The following is a 19,207-nucleotide window of genomic DNA, read 5'->3' as shown; positions in this document are numbered from 1 at the left end:
TATCTAGCTAGATGCATAGCTTTGTACAAGGGCAAGTAAACCTGCCTTCCTCTTTTACCTTACTAGTGTATTTAGCAGCATAGCAAGTTTGTTATAGAGTATATTATTATACCAAAGTACTTAGTAGCTTCGCATAATAAGGGTTGCGCGCACTGGAGATTGGGAACTTAAGACTATGCTATGATTAGTTACTTGTAGCGTCGGGAATAATAGCAGCCCGAGATATCACTTTCAGCGCTACAACCCCCAGCCACAGTGCGCAGTAAGAGTTGCAGACATCTCAGCACGCTACTGTAGCTGAAAGCTCGCTTAAGACGTACGGCCAGGTAGCTGCGTTGTGACGATTCTACCTTTCGCGCGGAGAAATTGCCGGACTGCACACTCCATGCCTTAAATTGACTTTCTAGGGCGAGAGTCTTCATCTTCGCCTTCTTGGCTCGCTTTCTAACCCGCCGAGCTCTTGGCGGATATACGTAGCCGCAAACAAGCAGGGGGGTTCTTAGAGAGGGTTGGTTGACAGCACTAACAAAAAGAGCGACAGCACAGTTAGCAACGCGTTCTCTGATGTCGGACGGGGATGCAGTAGGAGGACTAGTGCTAGAGTATACATGCACATTGAACCGGCCAATTTACATATGTTGTGTGAGCATGCTGGGCGTCCGGAAGAAAAAGTGTCCCGTTACACCGGGCGTCCCGGCACGCGAGGATTGACATTACTTTGATGATTGGGGGATCCCGGAACTGTCGCGTGCTGGTTCCGGACTCCGACCTATTTCATTCTTCTTCTTCTTCCATAATGGCCTCGCACTGTTCCCTAAGCTCTTGCACACCAGTCACCCCATTCCACTTATCCAGTATCGCACTAACCTCCTCCCACTCCTTTTCTGCCTCCTCCTCGCACTCCTGGTCAACCAGTATCTGCAGCCGTCTTGGTGTGTCGAGCACCCACTTTACAGTCTCCTTCTGCTTCCGCTTCTTGTCTGCCTCTACCCTGTCTTGTTCTCCCCGCATACTGATTCCTAATCCTTCTTGTTTCGGTTGGTGGGTCTCGTGCAACGAAGACGACAGTGCCGTAGCTGTCTCGGCAATATGCGATATGGCAGGCCCAAGCGTGTGCGTGGTAGGTGCAAGAGGATCCATGTTGCCACGCATGCGGCGGATGGTGCTGGTAGCAGAAAGTAGTTTGGAGTAGTTATCGTACACGAGAGATTTGCGGTCGCTGTCCAGATTCCGGATTTCTATTCCCGTGGTTAGCTGTCCGTTCTTTCTTTCACTCTATGCTTGTGTTGGACCAACATACGTGATATCAAGTCTGCTTCTACTTTCAACACACCCTTGAGTCCCTCTCTCGCAAGCAGGCTCTCCACGTAGGCTTCTGCGTTGAAGTCCGAGGCATCCAGCTCCGTCAGTGTCTCGTCTTCCTCGGGCCCCAATGGGTTGGTCGTCGTTTCCTCGGATATCCTCACATCGGTGCCTACGTCTTTGGGTGCGGGTTTGAGGCCATAGAATTCGCGCAGAGCGGCGCGGTTGCGGCGGGCGGGCTGCGGGGGTGGTCGGTGCGACGAGCTGCTGTCGATGGATGTGCGGGTTAATGAGGGGGTGCGGATGGACGAGCTGGGGCGGGGAGAGGCTATTGTCGACATGTTGTTATATGTGCTGTAGGATTTGGGGGTTTAGGAATGTTTAGAGTGTGTACGTTGGAGCTTCATGTCAAGGGCCGAGGAGCCCCACGTCATTCTACGCGTCGCGTCGGCTACATACTGCAACTGTTTCACACATGGCTTTTGCATAAAACTCACAAACGTACAAGATTCCGATCATGGCGACTAACATTGCAGCTGAACTAACACGTCATCTCAATGCCCGCCATCTCTATCCTACGGCGGCGTGGCTCGAGAGTTTTCTATCCACCACCCGGCCGAATACACCACTGCCCGCATTAAAGCAAACATTACTTTTCCGTCTACTGGCAACCGATATCACAAAATCACTAAGTCAGCCGCCCAGCTCAGTATTTCCTAGCGATGTACTCAATGGAAATACACAGTCCCGCATCATTCCTGGCCCTGTTGTCTGCCAGGTGCTTGACATTGAGGATATCGGACACTCGCGCTGGTCCCAAGTCGAAGCCATCGAAGCAAAAGACCGGGGCGAGACGACCAAAGGAAGAGAAATTGTGCGCGTAGTCAAACAAGACAACGAGGCTGCTACCGAGGCTACGGCGCCTGCGCAAAGTAAAGGTCCCTTCAAGCTTCTCCTTCAGGATGCCAAAGCCTTCAAGATTTATGCCATAGATCTAAGAGGCATCGATGGCCTCCACACAAACATGGCCATGGGTGCGAAACTTGTTTTGAAAGACTCTGATGTAAGAAGAGGCGTTGTTATGCTTGAACCAGGCAATATTCAGGTTCTGGGTGGGAAGATTGAGGCGCTCGACAAGGCTTGGAAGGAGGGGAGGAAGGAGCGGCTCAAGGCTGCAGCCAATTCGCTAGCACAAAGCGCGGGGTGACGAGACTGTAAAACCACAGCCTGCTCTTCCGACAACCACGCCAGCTTCTCTCCAGGATAAACCATCAGAAATGTTCTGCGAAACCTGTATCGGTGTTCTTCAGCACCGCCGTCATGTCATTAGCTCCGCAACAAGCCAAAGTGAGCTGGATGATTGCGGCAAAACTCTACCATTTGTCGAGGTAGGTTAACAAATCATAAATGGTCAAAGTAGGTTTTTGACAATATCACAACCAGTGTCTTCACCATTTAACGCGGAAATCATTGGTTATATCGGCAGAGAATGGGTGTCCTGTTTGCCGACCCATTTTCGACAGATATTGGGGGTTTGAACGAAAATCATTGCGTGATCTTGAATCTAATGACATTGGAAACACCAACGGTGATGCTCTGCACCCAGAATTCATCACTTCTGCTCAGTTGATATTTGACACGATACCGGAATCAATCGTCTTTCTTGTCCAGTTTCACAGAGAACTGTTCCCCGAGCTTTCACACAGGGCAGGCATGTTCATGCTACAAAAGGATAATGGTATGTTTCTCCTCCACAAAACTAGTGCGTATGCTGATCAAGCAGCAGGCGAATCGGAGTGTGATGTTTACGCAGAGGGCGACGTCACTGCTGACCATACCTCTTCTAATGCATCATTTGAGCTGGCTTCCATGTGGCTGCGAGACTGCGTTCAATCACACCCGCGATGCAATTCCCATAAAGATGGCACATCATGGTATCCAACGCGTCTTTTGCATCTAGTTGAGTCTGACGGAAAGGAGGGCTACGTGCGGCTCATACGCACAGCGGAGACGTCACTCAATGAACATTATGCTACTTTGAGTCACCGCTGGGGCAATACAAGACCTCTTCAACTTACAAAGTCAGCGGCGTCCGATCCAAATCACCGCTTTTTGGTGGCTGAGATGCCTAGAACGTTCCAAGAGGCCATCCAAGTGTCCAGAAGACTCGGGATTCAATACCTGTGGATAGATTCCCTGTGCATTATTCAAGAGGGAGACAATCTTCGCGATTGGTATTATGAAGCAGGTCTAATGGACAAGGTATACATGCATTCCTACCTCAACATTGCAGCAGCAGATGCAGACGACGGTACAAAAGGACTTTTCCGACACCACCCCCCATTACCTCTAGGTTGTCAGCGTGTTGCAGTCAATACAAAAGAATTTGGATCAGGAACAGGCTGCACTGACTATTTAATGACGGACCTTATGCTGTGGTTACACAACTTGGACAAGTCTCCTCTTCACAACCGTGGCTGGGTTTTTCAAGAACGTTTCCTGGCCCCGCGTAACCTTCATTTCTTCCGTGATCAGCTTTTCTTCGAATGCAACGAGCGCACCGTATGCGAGACATTTCCTAAAGGGCTCCCCAGTGTCATCACAAAGCTTACAACTGCGTCCATAAAGTCCAGGCTTTGGAAACAAGAAGATCTTTCTGTATTACCTGATAGATATGGGGAGGACTTGAGAAACCTTTGGTACAGTGATGTTGTTTCCCAGTATTCTCCTATGGACTTGTCGGTTTCAACCGATAAGTTGATAGCCCTTTCTGGTATAGCAAAATTCTTCATGGCTCGTCTTGAAGATACATATGTAGCGGGTATGTGGCATAGTCAGTTGGAAGACTCGCTATTGTGGTCTGTTAGTCCTTCGGGCCTACTTCCTCGTCCGTTAGTTTATCGGTCACCAACTTGGTCTTGGGCATCAGTGGATGGACGCATACGTCCAAATCTGGATTGGGAGGATCGAGAACTACTCATACATGTGGAGGATGTTGTACTATCCCATGCAACCGAGGATACTACAGGCGCAGTCACCGGAGGTTGGTTAGACCTACGCGGGGTTCTCAAACCAGTGAGGCTGTCCAAACCCGAAAGGCTTCAAACAGTATTGTGTATGGCCTTTGATAGCGAAGCTATCTCCCAACAGGCTGAAACCACTGAAGATGATTCCTCGTCAACGATATATTTCTTGCCAGACACTATGCAGGACACCAACTGGGTTGAAGATAACGCACAAAAGCGTCTATTCTTTACGCCCTGTATAAAAGAAGACACATCGGGGTGGGCTCATGGACTTGTGCTTAGACTTGTGGACAAGGAAATGACGTTGTTTGAGAGAATTGGTTTGATCTCGACTGATACGCCCGCTGAGAAGGAAATGATGCTGGCAGACTTGAGCGAAGATACAAAGGCTCGCCTGCCGTGCCTACGCTATGAAAATGGGCTACATACCATCCGAATCATCTAGACTGGTATGAAATCTTGGTCTTGTTCCGATCGGCGTGCCCAGATGGTCAAGAAGGCTAGACCTCAGGGTCTCTTTCCAGATCGAGCTAGAACGACTTTGACAAACGCTTGGCCCAAGACGGTGCCGTTGTTCAGGGTTCAAAAATCTAGATCTTAGCCACTGCTATGCGGGATAAGCGGGGCGAGATGCGTTTGCCAACCACTCAAGTCAAGTTGGCTCCCAAGCATCTCATCATACGAACGCGCATCAGCCACGAGACGCCCAGGCGCCCAGTCAGCCGGTGACGTAGCGCCAGTTTGTTTGTATATTACTGCACCTTTTCCCCCCACCGCAGATGCAAGTTTGCTACGTCAGATTTACATATCTAGACTATTATTCTTGGTCGACTGCCTTTAACCAATCACAATAATTATGGCTACTACAAACCAGAGCGCACAGTTCAGAGGTATGGTATCCTGTTTCATGCCACCCTTCCTGTTTTGTTCAAGAGTCTCGCCAGAAGAAGAAACCACGAATGATTGATTGGTAATGAGGCCATAACATGCTAATACATTGTAGAGCCACCAGTCGGAGCTCTTCCTGAAGCCACTAGCACCTTTTCATCGCAATCCGACGTTAGTGCTCAATTTCAAGGTTCGTAACCCTTGTCAATGGCCTCCAACTCCAGTGTGCTTTCGTCGGCTGTGTCGCTCCCCAATACAGCCTTGGACAGTTCACTAATGTATATCTGCAGAGCCAGTCACCTCCCACTCTTCTACCGACTCGTCCACGATAGATGATTCTATCAACGATGGTCCTGAACAACATAAACCCTTAGGTGAAAAGATCAAGAACGTGTTGAAGAAACCTTTTTCGTCGTCATCATCGACATCAGGCAGTTCAAACAAGCTCGGGGAACAGGAGATTACGTCTCCTGAGATGGAGGCTGCAAAAGAAGTGCTTACGGCCAAGGACTTGAGGTCGCCATAGTAGTGGTGGGGGTGAACACAGCCAAACGAGATGCACTATTTTGTGGATGCAGGTACATGTGGGTCCAGCTGCAGAGTGCTATGGTGTCTCATTTTACTTTCTTTTTCTTCTCTTTTTCAATAGCGTGGTACCAATCAGGAAGCAAATAAATTGTATCATTTTCCGAGCTGGCGTATTGTGAAAAGCAAAACTACTCGGACTCCTGTGGCGGTCTTGGTTGATTATTCAGGTCAGGTCTACTTTGCAATACATCCCCTCAGCTGATAGGCATATTTTCCCGTGTAAAATGCACCCTCTTCTGCAGTGATGAATGAGTAAGCACAGAGATAGACATGATCATGAACCATACTACATTTCAACGGAGAAGAGATATGTCAGAAAGTGAATATAATAAGATAAATAAATACATAAAAAGGCCATCATTCACATAATAGCAAACCGCCCCCCCCCTCCCCCCCCTCCTCCTGCCTTGCCTCACAATTCATCTTTCAACCCACAAAAGTCCGCATGAAATCAAAATATTCATACCCATATATTCTCCACTCTCCCCAAACCATCAATCTACGAAATAACCGTCTGGTTGAGATACAAATCGCAGGTATGCGGGTTCTGCAGACAATACTTGGGCATGAGAGTGGTAGCCTGCACGCCGTTCGCAACCAGGTACTCCCTAAAGTTCAAGATGCGCTGGGTCAACTCGGTAGTCCTCTTCTTGCCATCCTTATCCCTATTTCCCGACCACACGAGTTCCGCAAGCGCGGCAGCACGGGGCCAGATTTTCTGGGAGATAACGACCGAGTCGACTTGTTCGCCGAAGAGGGGCGCAATGGCACCTTGGACCAGGGATTTTTGCTCAGCAGAGAGACCCTGAGTGAAGTCATAGTCGTAGATGCGCTGCCATGTCTTGTAGGGCGCGCACCAGGATCCACCGTTGCCACCCCAGTTGAAATTGGCGACGCCATCGGCGGCATTGGGGTTGACCATGACGTTGTAGCGGGGGTCGTTGCTGACATAGCCGCCGTAGCCGCAGTCGAGGTACATAAAGTCTGAGCTGGAGACGATGACGCGGTAGCCCTGCGAGGTGAGGTTGGAGATGTGGTCGAGGCCGTTGTTCCAGGCCTGGAGGATGATGTCCTTGGGGACGTTGCCGGTGGCGGCGACGGAGGCGGAGATCTTGACGTCTTCCCACATGATGAAGGTCTTGTTAACTTGAGAGCGGAAGTTGGGCAGGGCGCGGTCGACCCAGACTTGGTAGAGGTCGCCCATTGTCTTGCCGGTGGCGAAGAAGTCGCGGGCGAGAGAGGAGAAGTTGTTGCAGTTCATGAAGAGCTCGTCGCCGCCAATGTGGAACCAGTTGTCGGGGAAGATGGTGGCGAGTTCCTTGTACACCTTGCCAGTGACTTCGTACGTCTTGTTGTTGAGGATGTCGAGCTGACCCGGGTTGGGCTGCACGGCAGTGTGGAGCGGCCAGTCGTCGTTGGACCACCAGCTATCCTCGCAGGTTAGGATTTCCTTGTCAATTTCCTCCCAGCCAGAGCTGGCGTGGCCCGGCATGTCGATTTCTGGGATGACGCGCACACCGCGGGCACCGGCGTACTCGACGATTTCCTTGAGAACGGATTGAGAGTAGACCTCGTTGGCCGAGTAGGCGTCCTTTGTCATGTCTGGGTACGATTTGATCTCAATGGGCCATGACTGCGTGTCGACCATGTGCCAGTGAAGGACGTTGAGCTTGGAAAGCGCCATTCCGTCAATCTGCTCAAGGATTTTGGCCTTGGAGATGTAGTTGCGGCCAGAGTCAATCATGATACCGCGGACAGGGTAGAGGGGCTTGTCGTCAATGGAGACGGGCTGCTCGATAATCAACTTGCCTGAGCCGTCGTTGATGACGATTTGCTGCATGGTGGTCAAGGCGTGGAGAGCACCGTAAACGGTTCCAGCAGTGATGTGAACGCTGCTTGATCCAGCGGCAAGCTCAAGCTTGTACGACTCGTCGACGCCATGTTGGAGCTGGGCATTGGTGTCGGCAATATCGACCTTGACTGTGCTAATAGTGTCCGTGCAGTTTCCAGCAGAGACAGTAGGGGTATTCCTCCTCTTCTTCTTGGACCCATTCTTTGGGAAAGGTTCAAACTCCCTCACCGGGGCCTCGATACCCGCAGGGATCCACATGAGGTCGGTGACGGTCTTTGTCATTCGGCTGAATGCATCAGAAAGCACCTTGTTGTCGGGGCCATCCAGAGTGATTGATCCGACGGCAAAACATCCTGAGTCGCCCCAGGTAATGCTGGCAGGCTTGGGGAGAGGGTTGACAGCAACAGCTCCAGTTCGTCGGGCGAACAGGGCTGAGGCCGTCAGGACTGAGGCTAATGTGAGGTCGCGCATTGTTATTGTTGTTGTCGATGTCGACGATATACCGTCGAATCAAAAGGGACTACACGCTGAAGGACCAAGTATACACAGCAACGAAGTGAGGTCAGGAATCCAGGCACTTCGTCGATGAGTATTAAACAAAAAGGAACGAATGTGCACAGCCGCGGGATTGTTATATACCAAGGTGGAGAGGTGGTGGAGAGGAAGGGGCACTATTTCAATGTCTGCCGCATTGACAAAGGCCAACCTTTCACGGCGCGCAGCTGGGGTATTAGGCCAGTCATGCTAGTCCATTCACTGTCAAGGTCGACACAGATCACGGCCTGCATGATGCGCCATCGGGAGCGCGCCCCCCTGAATCCGTGCTAGCCAGTCGGTCACTCAGCCTTGCTGCATAGCGTAACCCACACCCAAGCCTCTCCACTGCAACCCACACCCATACTCGCCCCCTTTCGCGCCGTACCGCGTGCCTGGTGGCTGTCCTGGTGTTGCAACCCTATCGTTGCTCTTCGTGTCGGTTAGCACACTACTGCTAGTGTCCCTGCAATGCCACACTCCTTCTCCGCATCCTATGATATCTGAGACATGGCAGTCCTGGCATTGGGAGGAGCTGACTGCTGCTTGCTGGGGGGGGGGGGCTTGGGGAACATGATCACCCCCCGCCACCCGACTGCAGATCGCCCTCTGGCGCTAGAACAAACGGCTGGCACTCGGAGCTCGCTGTCATCCTACCTTGTGTAAACATGCCCTACGTCCACCAGCCTTTGTCGGAATGATTGGGCGTACCGACAAAAGTCCCTTTAACCTTCTGAGGTGAGCGTGCACGTCGCGGGCCGTTTGTTGTGAGCTCTCGCGTAGGATTTCAACCTGGCCGGGTGCATGACGCAGTCGAATGAACAATGGCATGTTACTTCGGAGATTCTGCTGCCATCCTGACCAAAGAAAGTGTCAAGTAAGATGCCCGTGCCGCCCGTCTTCGGCTGTGCGCCTATGGCGACTGCCGTGAGCGTTGAATTGGCTATACTATGCCTTGCAGGACTTTCTTTCATAGCGCGTGGTGGGGTGCAGGCAGACTAATGTCACGTGCTGCTCTTTATATGCACCTAGTCGACAAAGATGCGTTGTGAAAACAAACGACCAGCAGATGCAGTTCAGCGGTGCGTTGGAATGCAGAGCAAACGCGCAGGCGCGCGGTACGGACAAGGAGATGACGCGGATACTGCGTGTCACCACATCATTGCGCAAGGTCTGTTGGGCTGATGAGCATGGTTCAGTCTGCCGTTTCATACAAGCCATGGGTCTTGGGAAAGCCAAGCAGTCGGTCCGTCAGTCCAAGACGACGCACTCGCACTGCCATGCATAAAGTTCAAAGAAATTCACCCACAACACTATTATTAGATGCGAGTAGGTGTATGTATACCGCCTAGCTGACTCGATTGAGTATTCGTGTCACCAGTGCCGTTAATCTATGCTGTAAGAAATGTCCTCATAGTCCAAGTGATTGGCTCTCGACATCCGTGGCATTTGTTTTTACCTTTGATAAAGTTACCTCCGTGTATGCCTGCTTACTATGTGGGCCGAGTCCAATTATACGATCGGAGCACCGCGGAGCCCTTACGCTCAAGTACTATTGCATCATCGCAAGTGCAATCATTCAGCTGGACGCTTGAGGCGCAACATGCTCGGTACTTGTCGTATTGAATCCCGCCTGCTGCTTGAGCAAAGCCCATGGGGCCGCGGGAACGCTCAGTAGTTTGCAGACGTCCCTGCGACGGTTCTGAAAATCTTGGTACAAACCCGTCCATATCCGTCTTTCAGCGCAGCTTCCTTCGCCGTTCCCCCTGCAGTCGGGTTGCATCTCCGAGACACTGCCGCCAGGCCATGTGAACCATGGCGGTGGCAATGGATGGTCGCTAAAATGTATGACTTTGGCTTCTTTGTAAACTTTCTCGGCATCCCATTTCTCGTCGGCGTCACCCAAGTAGTCTGCATGCTCATGCTTTCGGAACTCTGCCGTGCGAAGAGCATACGGGCGGTGTGGCAAAACCAACGCACTCTCCTCATATCGTTCGTTCAAAATCTCCATGTCGTATCGATGCATCCTGACCAGCATGCTGTCACCACCGCCTTCCATGAGTATTTTGAATTTTTCCAGCTGTTTCGCATTAGGTTGAATCACCATAAGCTTCGTCGACAATGGCCAGGGCTTGCTGTCGGTCCAGTATGCACGCGGCATGGCTATTGGCGTAGGAGGGAGGAGAAAGAGCTCATCGAGAGGGCTGAGAAGCGTAATGTCTGAATCCAGAGAGATGACACGGTCGTAGTACTCGAGAGAAAAAGCCATCAGCTTGGTAACTGTTTCATCCCATAGCCACTCAGCTGTAGTAGCGTTAGCCATGTATCTACAGTGTCGGATTTTAGCAAGCCTGACATACTCTCTGTTCGACCGGCGACCTGAAGCGGTTTGACAGGATACAGCTTGGCTTTGTAGACATCGCGTGCCAAATTGAGCAGCTGACTGTCTCGGTCTCTGGAGCTCTCTACAGTCGTGTCCCAATGCTCAGGGTAAAAGAGAACACGGTCCGCCTTGCTACCAAACCGACCAAGCGCATCGAGCACCATCACGGCGTGACAGAGCGATGCGCTATCGGTTGCATAGACGCTGTATGCATAGTTTGACCAGTTGATCTTGACGACACCAACCGTCTCGGGTACGGGCTTGTGGGTTGGGTACAGCACCCAACATGCGAATACAAAGCCGATGATGTAGTACACGTATTGACGGCGCATGCGGAATGACGGCCATGCCAGCTTCTTCTCAAGTCGCGGAAGCTCGTCTGATCGCCGTCGACGCATGGCTGGATGGGTGTTTGCAAGGCACTGACATTTCCGCGCCGCTGCTTGTGAGATTCACGTCGACAGGCTACCGGTGACGCGCAATCCCGGACTTTACAGGGCGAGTGCCGAGCATGCACCATACCGAGCTCGGATCCTTCATGTCAGCAAAACCCGGACTACTCCTTTACTGTCTACATATTAAGTACAAGGACATCTATAAACCTCCTCATCAATCGCTCTGGCCATTGCTCCATGTCAATCGCATATGCATCGACATGGCAGCCAATGCTGAACTATTGCAGAGTGCCGGCGATTGGCGCATCACACTACTTATTGAAGCCTTGGCCCAACCACCAAGCATCACGGTCTGCACGAAGACACCAATTCAGATGTGGCAAGACGCATTGTATCATTGCCCTATGCCAGAGTCACTTTTATAGTATGGTATCAAATATCCCAAACGCCGTAGCTGTGCAAACTCCCCCGGTTCCGAAACGGTAACCTCGAGGTTGGAAACATGATCCTCATTCAGCTATGTAGCGCCCTCTATGGCATGTGTCATTCATCGTAATCCTCAAGCACATTGTGCAAGCATTTACTCCTCAGGAACTGCATCTTGTTAGCTGACCATGTCTTTTCAAAACTACCCGGATCACAACTTACTCTCAATCTCGCCGGCCCTGATGTCGTCAGAGACATCCTTGGGGCTGCGGCCGTCAACCTTGCAGCCAGTGCTGAAGGCAGTTCCGAGGATCTCAAGGGTGGTACCCTTCAGGTCCTTGGCCATGGACTTGAAGCGCATGGTACGGGCAATGCTGATGATCTCATCAAGAGGAACGCTCTTGGTGTGCTTGATGTTCTTCTCCTTCTTACGGTCTCGGGGAGGCTCCTTGAGGGCCTTGATGACGAGGGAAGAAGCGGAGGGAACGACGGAGACGGCGGCTTGACGGTTTTGGATGGTCAACTTGACAGTGACACGGAGACCCTTCCAGTCACCAGTGGCCTTGGCGATATCTTCACCGACCTCTATGGGCTTGTTAGACTGATTTTTTTCGGCGGTGTCTGCGTTGGAGCGTTGAAAACGTACTCTTGGGAGAGAGACCGAGAGGACCAATCTTGGGAGCGAGCGCGGATGAGGCACCGACTTCACCACCGGTCGCACGGAGGTGAATGACCTTCACCTCGGAGGGATCGAACTTGGGAGCTTTGAGTATGTAAGCGCATGACCGTGTAGAAAAGCCTGACTGTCAAAGAAGGCGAAATCTCTCGTGGCCAGGCGCACACTCAATTCGGTGTCCTAGCCACACAGAGACTTCGCTCATCTTTGCAGAAGCCGACCAGAAGGATGATACTCACGCATGGCTAGTGCTTGAGGTAGTCAATCGGTTCTGGTAGTAAAGAATGACTGCCGTGGATATTTTGGAAAGTTCGTAAGAGGCAGGAACTCGTGGTGGGGGACGACAATATTGGTGGTCCTGCGGTGACAAGCGAGCCTTGGCAGCGCCTTGCCTAAAGGGCGATAGCCGCTTTGTGCTGCACATCTAGCTTGCACCACAACTCCGGGCGTTTACTCTCAACATCTTTGCACAATCAATGTAGACAACTTTTGACACTTCTAACTGTATTCACGCCAAACAATCACAAATTTCTTGCACAATGACAACAACATGCCAACACAACCATGACCTGCTTCACCATCCTTGGCCATCAAATGGTCGGTCATGAATGATGAATGATTCCATCTATCTATATTGCCTATAAACCCACTTTGCTGTATCTAAATCACCAACACTAAAGCAACACGATCGCACTTGCAACAGTGGTTCTTATATCCCATTATATTCATCTATGCGGATGCTGCGAAAACGAACATCACGGAACATCCCAACCGCTTCTTCCTGGAAACGTACCGCCAACCAAGCGTTTCTTTGCAAAATACGAAAAGGCTGATAATCGGCGTGAAGAGGTTGCGCAGGACACCAAGATTGGGAAGGCCGATATGACGGCACCGAAAGCGACTCCTAGGACCGTGTAGTAAACATAGCAAAGCGCGATTGCGCTGTGAGGGAGACTACATGGTATTTGCCACCCTCCGAGATACACGATGGACGATTGTTCCAAAAGGTGGGATAAGTCCACATCAAGGTTATTGAACGAAATGAAAATATTATATTCTCTTAACAAAAAATGATATTAATAGCCCACAACCTGTAATTCTTACCCATCTAACAATCTAGCCCATGTTTATTGTAGGCCATACTGCTCAGGCCACTGCAGGTCTGAAACTGAGAATTGTGGAAAAGTATATGGCGGGATGAGCATGTTTCCCACGTCCATTTGCGCACTGCCAAACATCTTCTCAACATCGTTCTATTTTCTGTATCAGTACTGAATCATCACGTTTGAGCGAATCGACTTACCCAGTCAATTTCATTGATGGCATCCATGGGGTTGCTGCTTGACGACTGAGGAGTCGTGCCGTATGTTGCAGAGTTCGGACTGCTGTTATTGCCTCCACTGTAGTGATCCATACTGGGAGGATACGCGCCAACAGGGTTAGGGACGTAGTCGTTGTATACTGGCGGCTGCGCAACCGGGACGGACGCTGGAAGATCGATAGTGCCCCAATCCACGCTTGGGATGGCACCGGGAAAATTGTTTACTCTAGGGCCTAGTGAAGAACCATGTTGTAGGGTAGGTGGACGCGCTGGTTGCACAGGTAATTGTGCGGGTAATCCCTCTTCCATGCTATGTGGCGGAGGGCCAACACAGGTCACAGGTGGTGGTGAAACTTTCTGACGGTATACCTGATCTTCTTGGGGTTGTTGTCTAGATTGTGGTGGCGCATTTGGCACACTTTGTGCATTGTTCGGGGCGCGAACTCGTTTCATATCAGAGTATTTCTTGGTTTTGCCAACAAGCTCTGACAATACTGATTTCGTCTTTTCCTCGTTGGAAAGCCCTGGAGGGAGATCGAGCGAGTAATCTAGGCATCTCCAGATCCGTTGCTCTATGATAGGGTCAGGCTTAGACATGTTCACTTCACTGATAAGGAGAAGCGCGCAATGATGCTGGTGGAGAGCACCAACAATCCATGACCATCGAGACAAGATGGGATGCTGCTCAATCGCCATGCCATGCTCCAGGATCAGCGTCGCAGCGCTCATGACAAGCTGTCGCAAGCGCTCAGGCATCCTACTGCGAACACTAGAAATGTACTTTTGTAATATGGAAACGTACAATCGATTCGAGACAATACCATGAAGCTCTGAAGCCAAGACGTGCAGTGCATTCGACTTGCTGAGCATCGGCACATACTTCTTCTCCATGGCTGCCAGGAATGACTGAACGCGTGATAGGATGGATGTGATGGTTACGTCGTTCTTGCCGCCCGTGCGCTTCTGGTCTAATTTTGGGCGTTCATTCCAGAGATAACGATGCATTTCGTATGCTTCGAAGCGCATACGACTTATGGTCATGTCAGTGAAACGAATCGAGTCTTTGCTGACATCTATGCCAGGCTCACCGCGCTCAGCGCGATCGAGGTCATCATCATCGATGTTAAGAGGGAAGCGCGTGTCAAAATCGTCTAGACGGATCTGCGGCCGGGGACCCACAGCTTCACAAGTACGGAGATCTAGGAAGCAGATCTGATACCATACAAGGCGCCGGACTTGAATCTCGATTGGCGAGCTACTGTATGAGGTAGGGTCCCGATGGAGCCCCATGCATTCGGCAAGGCGGATCAAGGATCCCGTCAGCGCAGAGTGGGCGCGGGACACTTCATTACGGCACAAGGGGATCTAAAATCGCTAAATTAGCTTCGTGATACTATTGCGCAAAACACCGCTAATGTGTAGTAAATCCGATGCAGCATCTGTCTAGAGTCTCGCAGCAGAGGATATGACATACCAGATACATGACAAAAGCTTGAATAGTTTCCAGCTTGGTAGTGCGCAAGAAGTTGGCTTTGGCGAGAGCTGCCTCTGTTCCTTCACGAAAGCTATTCACCAGTGTTGGTTTATCAACCTGGTATTCAGCCTGCACTTTCTCTTCACTCATAGAGACAACTGAACTCAGCATAGCTGCAAAGAGAACCGCCTGAAAGGAAGAGCGAGGCTCCATGCCCATGTTGACTCTGATCCAAAAGTTTTGATATTGCCTCTCGAATGAGGGGCGATGGACGACTCGAGCAACGACATGCACAGCGACCCAGTAATGTGCGATAAGTTTATCAACAATAAATCGTGCTGGCAGATAGGACACAAGCGATGCGTTATCAAGCCCGGAAGCCAGCATGAAGTTGGAAGATGGGGCGACATAGTCCTTACTTGGCGCTAACCAAGTAGGATCTTCCTCGATAGTTGGCTGAGAGGGGGTTTCTCGTAGGGGCATTTCTTTTATGTGCTGGGCTAGCTGGAAAACAAATATGTCAATTGATGATAAGCGACCCGGGGGATGTGGAAACTTACTTCATCCGAGAACTTTGGACGCACGAGACCTCCAATACGCTCTGTTATTCGAATCTTACCCATGCGGAAGCCAAGATCGACTATGTCGTCGTTGGTATCGTCTTCGTCTTCGTAATAGGTAGCGTCTTCGGTAGCAAAACCGGTTGGACGAAGGTCCTTGGTGTCCTCATCTTCTTCCTGGTCACTTTGGTGAATTTGACCGGGGAGTGCGCTCAGTTTGGAGAAATCATAAGGGCCTCTGCTGTTTGAGTCTGTCTTGCGAACGACGCCTTCTTCGAGACTTCTCTCCAGCATGCCCATCTGCTCCTTGACTTCTGCGAGCTTTGCTTGCGCATCTGGATCCAGGCCTTGGGCGATGAAGACGCATGCCCGAGAGTTCTTGGTACAGTGTGTGCATGGTTGGGCTTTGTCACACTTCAGTTTTCTTCTTCGGCATTCAAGACACGAAGTGATCAACCGATTGCGGCGGCGAACGCGCGGTTGACCTTGAGCTGTCTTGCGTTCAAAGCCAGGCAGTTGACTAGGCCATTGCGTGCCGTCCAAGCTTGGCAGGGACGCGCTGGACATGACGGGTTGAGATGGTTGTGGGACCGTGGTACAGGTAGGTAGGGTAGGGTAGAAAGCCTTACGGACGTAAGATGGGAGCCAGAAGCGCTGGGGAGCAAATCAGCGATGGGGAAAAGAACCGACTAGGCGGGAAGCGAACGTTGTGTACATTAGCTGCTAGTCGTCTTTACGTTTTCTGACGGCTGCAGGAGGGCTACTGTCGAGATGGTGGATAGGAGGATGCAGATGGTAGGTACATCTGTAGGTTCGCGGCTCCAGACAGTAGCAGAACTGATGCAAAGGAGGGAGTTGTCTGGGACGCACCGACAAGGACGAGGACCCCCTCATGACCTTGTCCTAACTAGGGCCTCCCAGAACTCCCTCCGACCAGGCGAGACGCGGAAATCTTCTCGGCTGGTGCACCAGGCCATCAGCCGCCCCGCGCCGGCTTCCGGGAAACCATCAGCGACTGCTACTACACAGTAATCAATGTCCGTCAGCGTCATCTAGTCCAGTTACTTGTTTTGCAAAGTCGTCTCTTGCGGTATTGACATGTCTTGTGCGAGCGTGAACAAAGTTTCTCGACCAGCTGTACCAAGCAGACACCTGGGAGCGCCTTGTTCATCGAGGGTGGGCATCATGGTGGTCCGTTTCGTATATATGGCGAATGAGAACCTTATCAGGAGAACGCATGGCTCTGGTGCTAGCGATCTATCCGGGCCGACTGCAGCAGGGGCAACCGTTGGGGTCTGTAAGTATACTTAAACATGTGTATGTAGCATTTTTGTCAGTGTGTTGGAGGAATTGGTTGAGTCGTGGTCGTGGCGTTCCTGAGCCTGCTGAGGCTAATGCCGATGGACTGGATCTGGGCCTCGATGATGTGTACATACATACATACACGGTCAGACAGAGTGGCACGACATGAGGAGGCTGTCTTTGCCCTGTCATTGTACGGCGAGGGGCTCTTGATCATGCTGGTCATGGCAACAATGGATGGCAGCAACAGTAACACCAGACGCGAACACCAAAACGCCCAGTCACGTTTTTGGAGTCCACGCGACTCGCGACAGGGCGGCCTTTGATCCCCACTGGATGGTTGCCGCCGCGATCTCTCCAACGCACGTCCTCACCGCTTCCATAACAAACACCTTTTCTCATTGTCTCTTGTGGACTGCCCCCCCACTACCACCTTCACCAACGCACACACGCCTGACACCTGCCAATTCAATTGCCTTTGCACTCTCACCCTTCCCTCCTCTTCTCACCCCGCCCCTTACTCAGTCCACCGCGTCCAGCCTCAACATGTCTGTCGTCTCGCTTCTCGGCGTCGAGGTCAAGAACAACCCCGCGCGCTTCGACGAGCCCTACGAGTTTGAAATCACATTCGAATGCCTCGAGCAACTACAAAAAGGTGAGTGCACTCGTCCAGCGTGTCCATTGTCCCTGCTAACACGCATCCACAGACCTTGAATGGAAGCTGACCTATGTTGGCTCCGCGACCTCGTGAGTCCATCAACCGCCCCCGCCCATTGTCCTGATCGCGTCTAACGGGTGCCAGGAACGAGTATGACCAGGAACTCGACTCGGTCCTTGTTGGACCTCTGCCAGTCGGCGTCAACAAGTTCCAATTCCGCGCCGATCCCCCGGATCTATCGCGCATTCCCAACAGCGAAATCATTGGTGTCACCGTTATTCTGCTCAGCTGCAGTTACGATGAGCGCGAGTTCGTCCGTGTCGGATACTACGTGAACAACGAGTACACAGATGAGGCACTCGCCCTAGACCCTCCCACCAAGCCTGTCATCGAGAAGGTACAGAGGCAAATTCTTGCCGAGAAGCCACGAGTCACCCGCTTCGCCATCAAATGGTATGTTCAGGCAACTGCACAAGCACTCTTCAATGCCGCTAACCCCACCAGGGACTCTGAAGAGTCTGCGCCACCCGAGTTCCCCCCTGAGCAGCCAGAGGCCGATCTCACTGCCGACGGAGACCAGTACGGTATCGAGGAGGAGGAAGAGGAAGACGAGGGTGTCGAGGGTGCCGCTGCCGAGGGCGAGGATGCTGCCATGGCAGGTGCTGATGACACTGCCGGCCCCGCCAACGACGACGACGCCGAGTCTGAGGCTGGTAGCGAGGAGATTGACATTGAAGACTCGGAAGATGACGAGGAGGAAGAGGGCGAGGAGGGCGGAGACGACGACATGGAAATGGATGAGGCCGAGCCAAGTGCTGCCAGTGGTGACAAGGCAGCCGGCCAACAGTCTGGCGGTGCTGCACAACAACAGCATGGCGCAGATGTCATGGTGCACTAAGCGGCAACCGCGCCCCGTTCAGATCACTTTCTGACTTTGCATACCCGTCATTGCGAATGCCTTGGAACAGCGGCAGGCGGTGTTGGCTGGGTCGTCTTTAAGATATGTATACATTTGACATACCTGTAGCCACTATCTACAGGATGTTGTTTTTCCCTTCTCATGAAATAACAACGTACGATGCCAAGCATGATGATGATCATGGTGTACCTATATTTATGATGACTCTCTAACCCGAGTCTCGATTTAATCATAGTAGCAAAGACATGAACATATGCAGCCACGCAAGCCAATACTGCGCCCGAATACATATGGGCATGGGTACGTAATGTCTCATCTCCGCAGAAGAAAAAACGCTCAACATGCCGCTAGATCCGGAGTTTGACAAGCTCAAACGCCCAAGAAGTCGTGCCAGGGAGGCCAAAAGGGGTGACGCGACACCGAATACTATTAGTGCACAGCCTCTAGGCATTGTATGGCGCAGCGGCGCAGCCCAATCCGCGTATCATGTTGTAAGCGCCAGATGCACCGAGATAGTTATAGATGATGTGAGCCTGGGGTATGTACACAACTGACGTTATGACCCATGCACATCCGTTCAAGGGTCTTCTGCTTGTGTTCTTGTGACCTTAGGAAGTGCGCGGGTGTGTGCAGAGTCAGGCAACGCACTTGAACTTGACGTCAAGCGACGGCATCCTTTACTGCCCAGAATCTAGAAGCCCTGATCACTTCAACGCCGGTTTCACTTCCTGATCGCTGCGTGTTTCGCTCCCTCTCTCTCGTCTCTCGCTCTCTCTCCAACTCCGCCCCTCGACCTATGCTACCCACCTGTGTCCCTGCGCCCAACCCTCGCCAGCACCGCCACCATCCGCCATCAACACTCCTCCCTGAGCTTTACGCGACATACGCCTACACAGGATCGCC

General features: G+C 51.6%; 8 protein-coding genes across 8 annotated transcripts; 4 read left to right on the top strand and 4 right to left on the bottom strand.

The window, feature by feature from the left end:
* Window positions 1-780: 780 nt before the first annotated feature.
* On the bottom strand, window positions 781-1,643 carry COCSADRAFT_50059 (uncharacterized protein; the record flags this gene model as incomplete). The annotated part of the gene is made up of 2 exons (XM_007697449.1): window positions 781-1,238; window positions 1,301-1,643. Coding segments are annotated over 2 exons (801 nt in total), but the record flags the coding sequence as incomplete, so codon positions are not given.
* Window positions 1,644-1,797: 154 nt separating this feature from the next.
* On the top strand, window positions 1,798-2,832 carry COCSADRAFT_33678 (uncharacterized protein). The gene is made up of 2 exons (XM_007697411.1): window positions 1,798-2,690; window positions 2,746-2,832. Exon 1 carries the CDS (start codon window positions 1,820-1,822, stop codon window positions 2,507-2,509), a length of 690 nt encoding a protein of 229 aa, XP_007695601.1. The 5' UTR covers window positions 1,798-1,819; the 3' UTR covers window positions 2,510-2,690; window positions 2,746-2,832.
* Window positions 2,833-3,132: 300 nt separating this feature from the next.
* On the top strand, window positions 3,133-4,398 carry COCSADRAFT_70600 (uncharacterized protein; the record flags this gene model as incomplete). Its single annotated transcript, XM_007698134.1, has 1 exon — window positions 3,133-4,398. A coding segment is annotated over one exon (1,266 nt), but the record flags the coding sequence as incomplete, so codon positions are not given.
* A 691-nt stretch (window positions 4,399-5,089) lies between these two features.
* COCSADRAFT_33676 (uncharacterized protein) lies at window positions 5,090-6,009 on the top strand. The gene is made up of 3 exons (XM_007697410.1): window positions 5,090-5,218; window positions 5,332-5,406; window positions 5,507-6,009. The coding sequence occupies exons 1-3, from the start codon at window positions 5,185-5,187 to the stop codon at window positions 5,740-5,742; spliced, it is 345 nt and encodes a 114-aa protein (XP_007695600.1). The 5' UTR covers window positions 5,090-5,184; the 3' UTR covers window positions 5,743-6,009.
* Window positions 6,010-6,197: 188 nt separating this feature from the next.
* COCSADRAFT_33675 (glycoside hydrolase family 20 protein) lies at window positions 6,198-8,368 on the bottom strand. The gene has a single exon (XM_007697409.1). It carries the CDS (start codon window positions 8,125-8,127, stop codon window positions 6,304-6,306), a length of 1,824 nt encoding a protein of 607 aa, XP_007695599.1. The 5' UTR covers window positions 8,128-8,368; the 3' UTR covers window positions 6,198-6,303.
* Window positions 8,369-9,514: 1,146 nt separating this feature from the next.
* Window positions 9,515-11,023, bottom strand: COCSADRAFT_33674 (glycosyltransferase family 8 protein). The gene is made up of 2 exons (XM_007697408.1): window positions 10,551-11,023; window positions 9,515-10,494 (listed from the first exon to the last, which is right to left on the bottom strand). The coding sequence occupies exons 1-2, from the start codon at window positions 10,969-10,971 to the stop codon at window positions 9,770-9,772; spliced, it is 1,146 nt and encodes a 381-aa protein (XP_007695598.1). The 5' UTR covers window positions 10,972-11,023; the 3' UTR covers window positions 9,515-9,769.
* Window positions 11,024-11,099: 76 nt separating this feature from the next.
* COCSADRAFT_109777 (uncharacterized protein) lies at window positions 11,100-16,411 on the bottom strand. The gene is made up of 7 exons (XM_007698133.1): window positions 15,426-16,411; window positions 14,866-15,369; window positions 13,374-14,756; window positions 13,285-13,323; window positions 12,041-12,149; window positions 11,617-11,979; window positions 11,100-11,562 (listed from the first exon to the last, which is right to left on the bottom strand). Exons 1-7 carry the CDS (start codon window positions 15,990-15,992, stop codon window positions 11,549-11,551), a joined length of 2,979 nt encoding a protein of 992 aa, XP_007696323.1. The 5' UTR covers window positions 15,993-16,411; the 3' UTR covers window positions 11,100-11,548.
* A 486-nt stretch (window positions 16,412-16,897) lies between these two features.
* Window positions 16,898-18,574, top strand: COCSADRAFT_33672 (uncharacterized protein). The gene is made up of 4 exons (XM_007697407.1): window positions 16,898-17,382; window positions 17,435-17,474; window positions 17,530-17,838; window positions 17,890-18,574. Exons 1-4 carry the CDS (start codon window positions 16,965-16,967, stop codon window positions 18,281-18,283), a joined length of 1,161 nt encoding a protein of 386 aa, XP_007695597.1. The 5' UTR covers window positions 16,898-16,964; the 3' UTR covers window positions 18,284-18,574.
* The last annotated feature ends 633 nt before the right edge of the window (window positions 18,575-19,207 follow it).

This window comes from Bipolaris sorokiniana, assembly GCF_000338995.1.
Source record: "Bipolaris sorokiniana ND90Pr unplaced genomic scaffold COCSAscaffold_2, whole genome shotgun sequence".
Taxonomy (NCBI): domain Eukaryota; kingdom Fungi; phylum Ascomycota; class Dothideomycetes; order Pleosporales; family Pleosporaceae; genus Bipolaris; species Bipolaris sorokiniana.
This window is presented reverse-complemented; position numbering and strand designations above follow the sequence as displayed.

Bases quoted from the DNA above. Each gene is read 5' to 3' on its own strand.
- COCSADRAFT_33678 (XM_007697411.1), top strand. From the start codon at position 1,820: ATGGCGACTAACATTGCAGCTGAACTAACACGTCATCTCAATGCCCGC.
- COCSADRAFT_33676 (XM_007697410.1), top strand. From the start codon at position 5,185: ATGGCTACTACAAACCAGAGCGCACAGTTCAGAG. The intron at 5,219-5,331 runs GTATGGTATCCT...AATACATTGTAG, and splicing joins CCAGAGCGCACAGTTCAGAG to AGCCACCAGTCGGAGCTCTT. The intron at 5,407-5,506 runs GTTCGTAACCCT...GTATATCTGCAG, and splicing joins CGTTAGTGCTCAATTTCAAG to AGCCAGTCACCTCCCACTCT.
- COCSADRAFT_33675 (XM_007697409.1), bottom strand. From the start codon at position 8,127: ATGCGCGACCTCACATTAGCCTCAGTCCTGACGGCCTCAGCCCTGTTC.
- COCSADRAFT_33674 (XM_007697408.1), bottom strand. From the start codon at position 10,971: ATGCGTCGACGGCGATCAGACGAGCTTCCGCGACTTGAGAAGAAGCTG. The intron at 10,495-10,550 runs GTATGTCAGGCT...ACGCTACTACAG, and splicing joins GGTCGCCGGTCGAACAGAGA to CTGAGTGGCTATGGGATGAA.
- COCSADRAFT_109777 (XM_007698133.1), bottom strand. From the start codon at position 15,992: ATGTCCAGCGCGTCCCTGCCAAGCTTGGACGGCACGCAATGGCCTAGT. The intron at 14,757-14,865 runs GTATGTCATATC...TAGCGATTTTAG, and splicing joins AAGCTTTTGTCATGTATCTG to ATCCCCTTGTGCCGTAATGA. The intron at 11,980-12,040 runs GTACGTTTTCAA...ACAAGCCCATAG, and splicing joins TCTCGGTCTCTCTCCCAAGA to AGGTCGGTGAAGATATCGCC.
- COCSADRAFT_33672 (XM_007697407.1), top strand. From the start codon at position 16,965: ATGGCAGCAACAGTAACACCAGACGCGAACACCAAAACGCCCAGTCAC. The intron at 17,383-17,434 runs GTGAGTGCACTC...ACGCATCCACAG, and splicing joins CCTCGAGCAACTACAAAAAG to ACCTTGAATGGAAGCTGACC. The intron at 17,475-17,529 runs GTGAGTCCATCA...AACGGGTGCCAG, and splicing joins TATGTTGGCTCCGCGACCTC to GAACGAGTATGACCAGGAAC.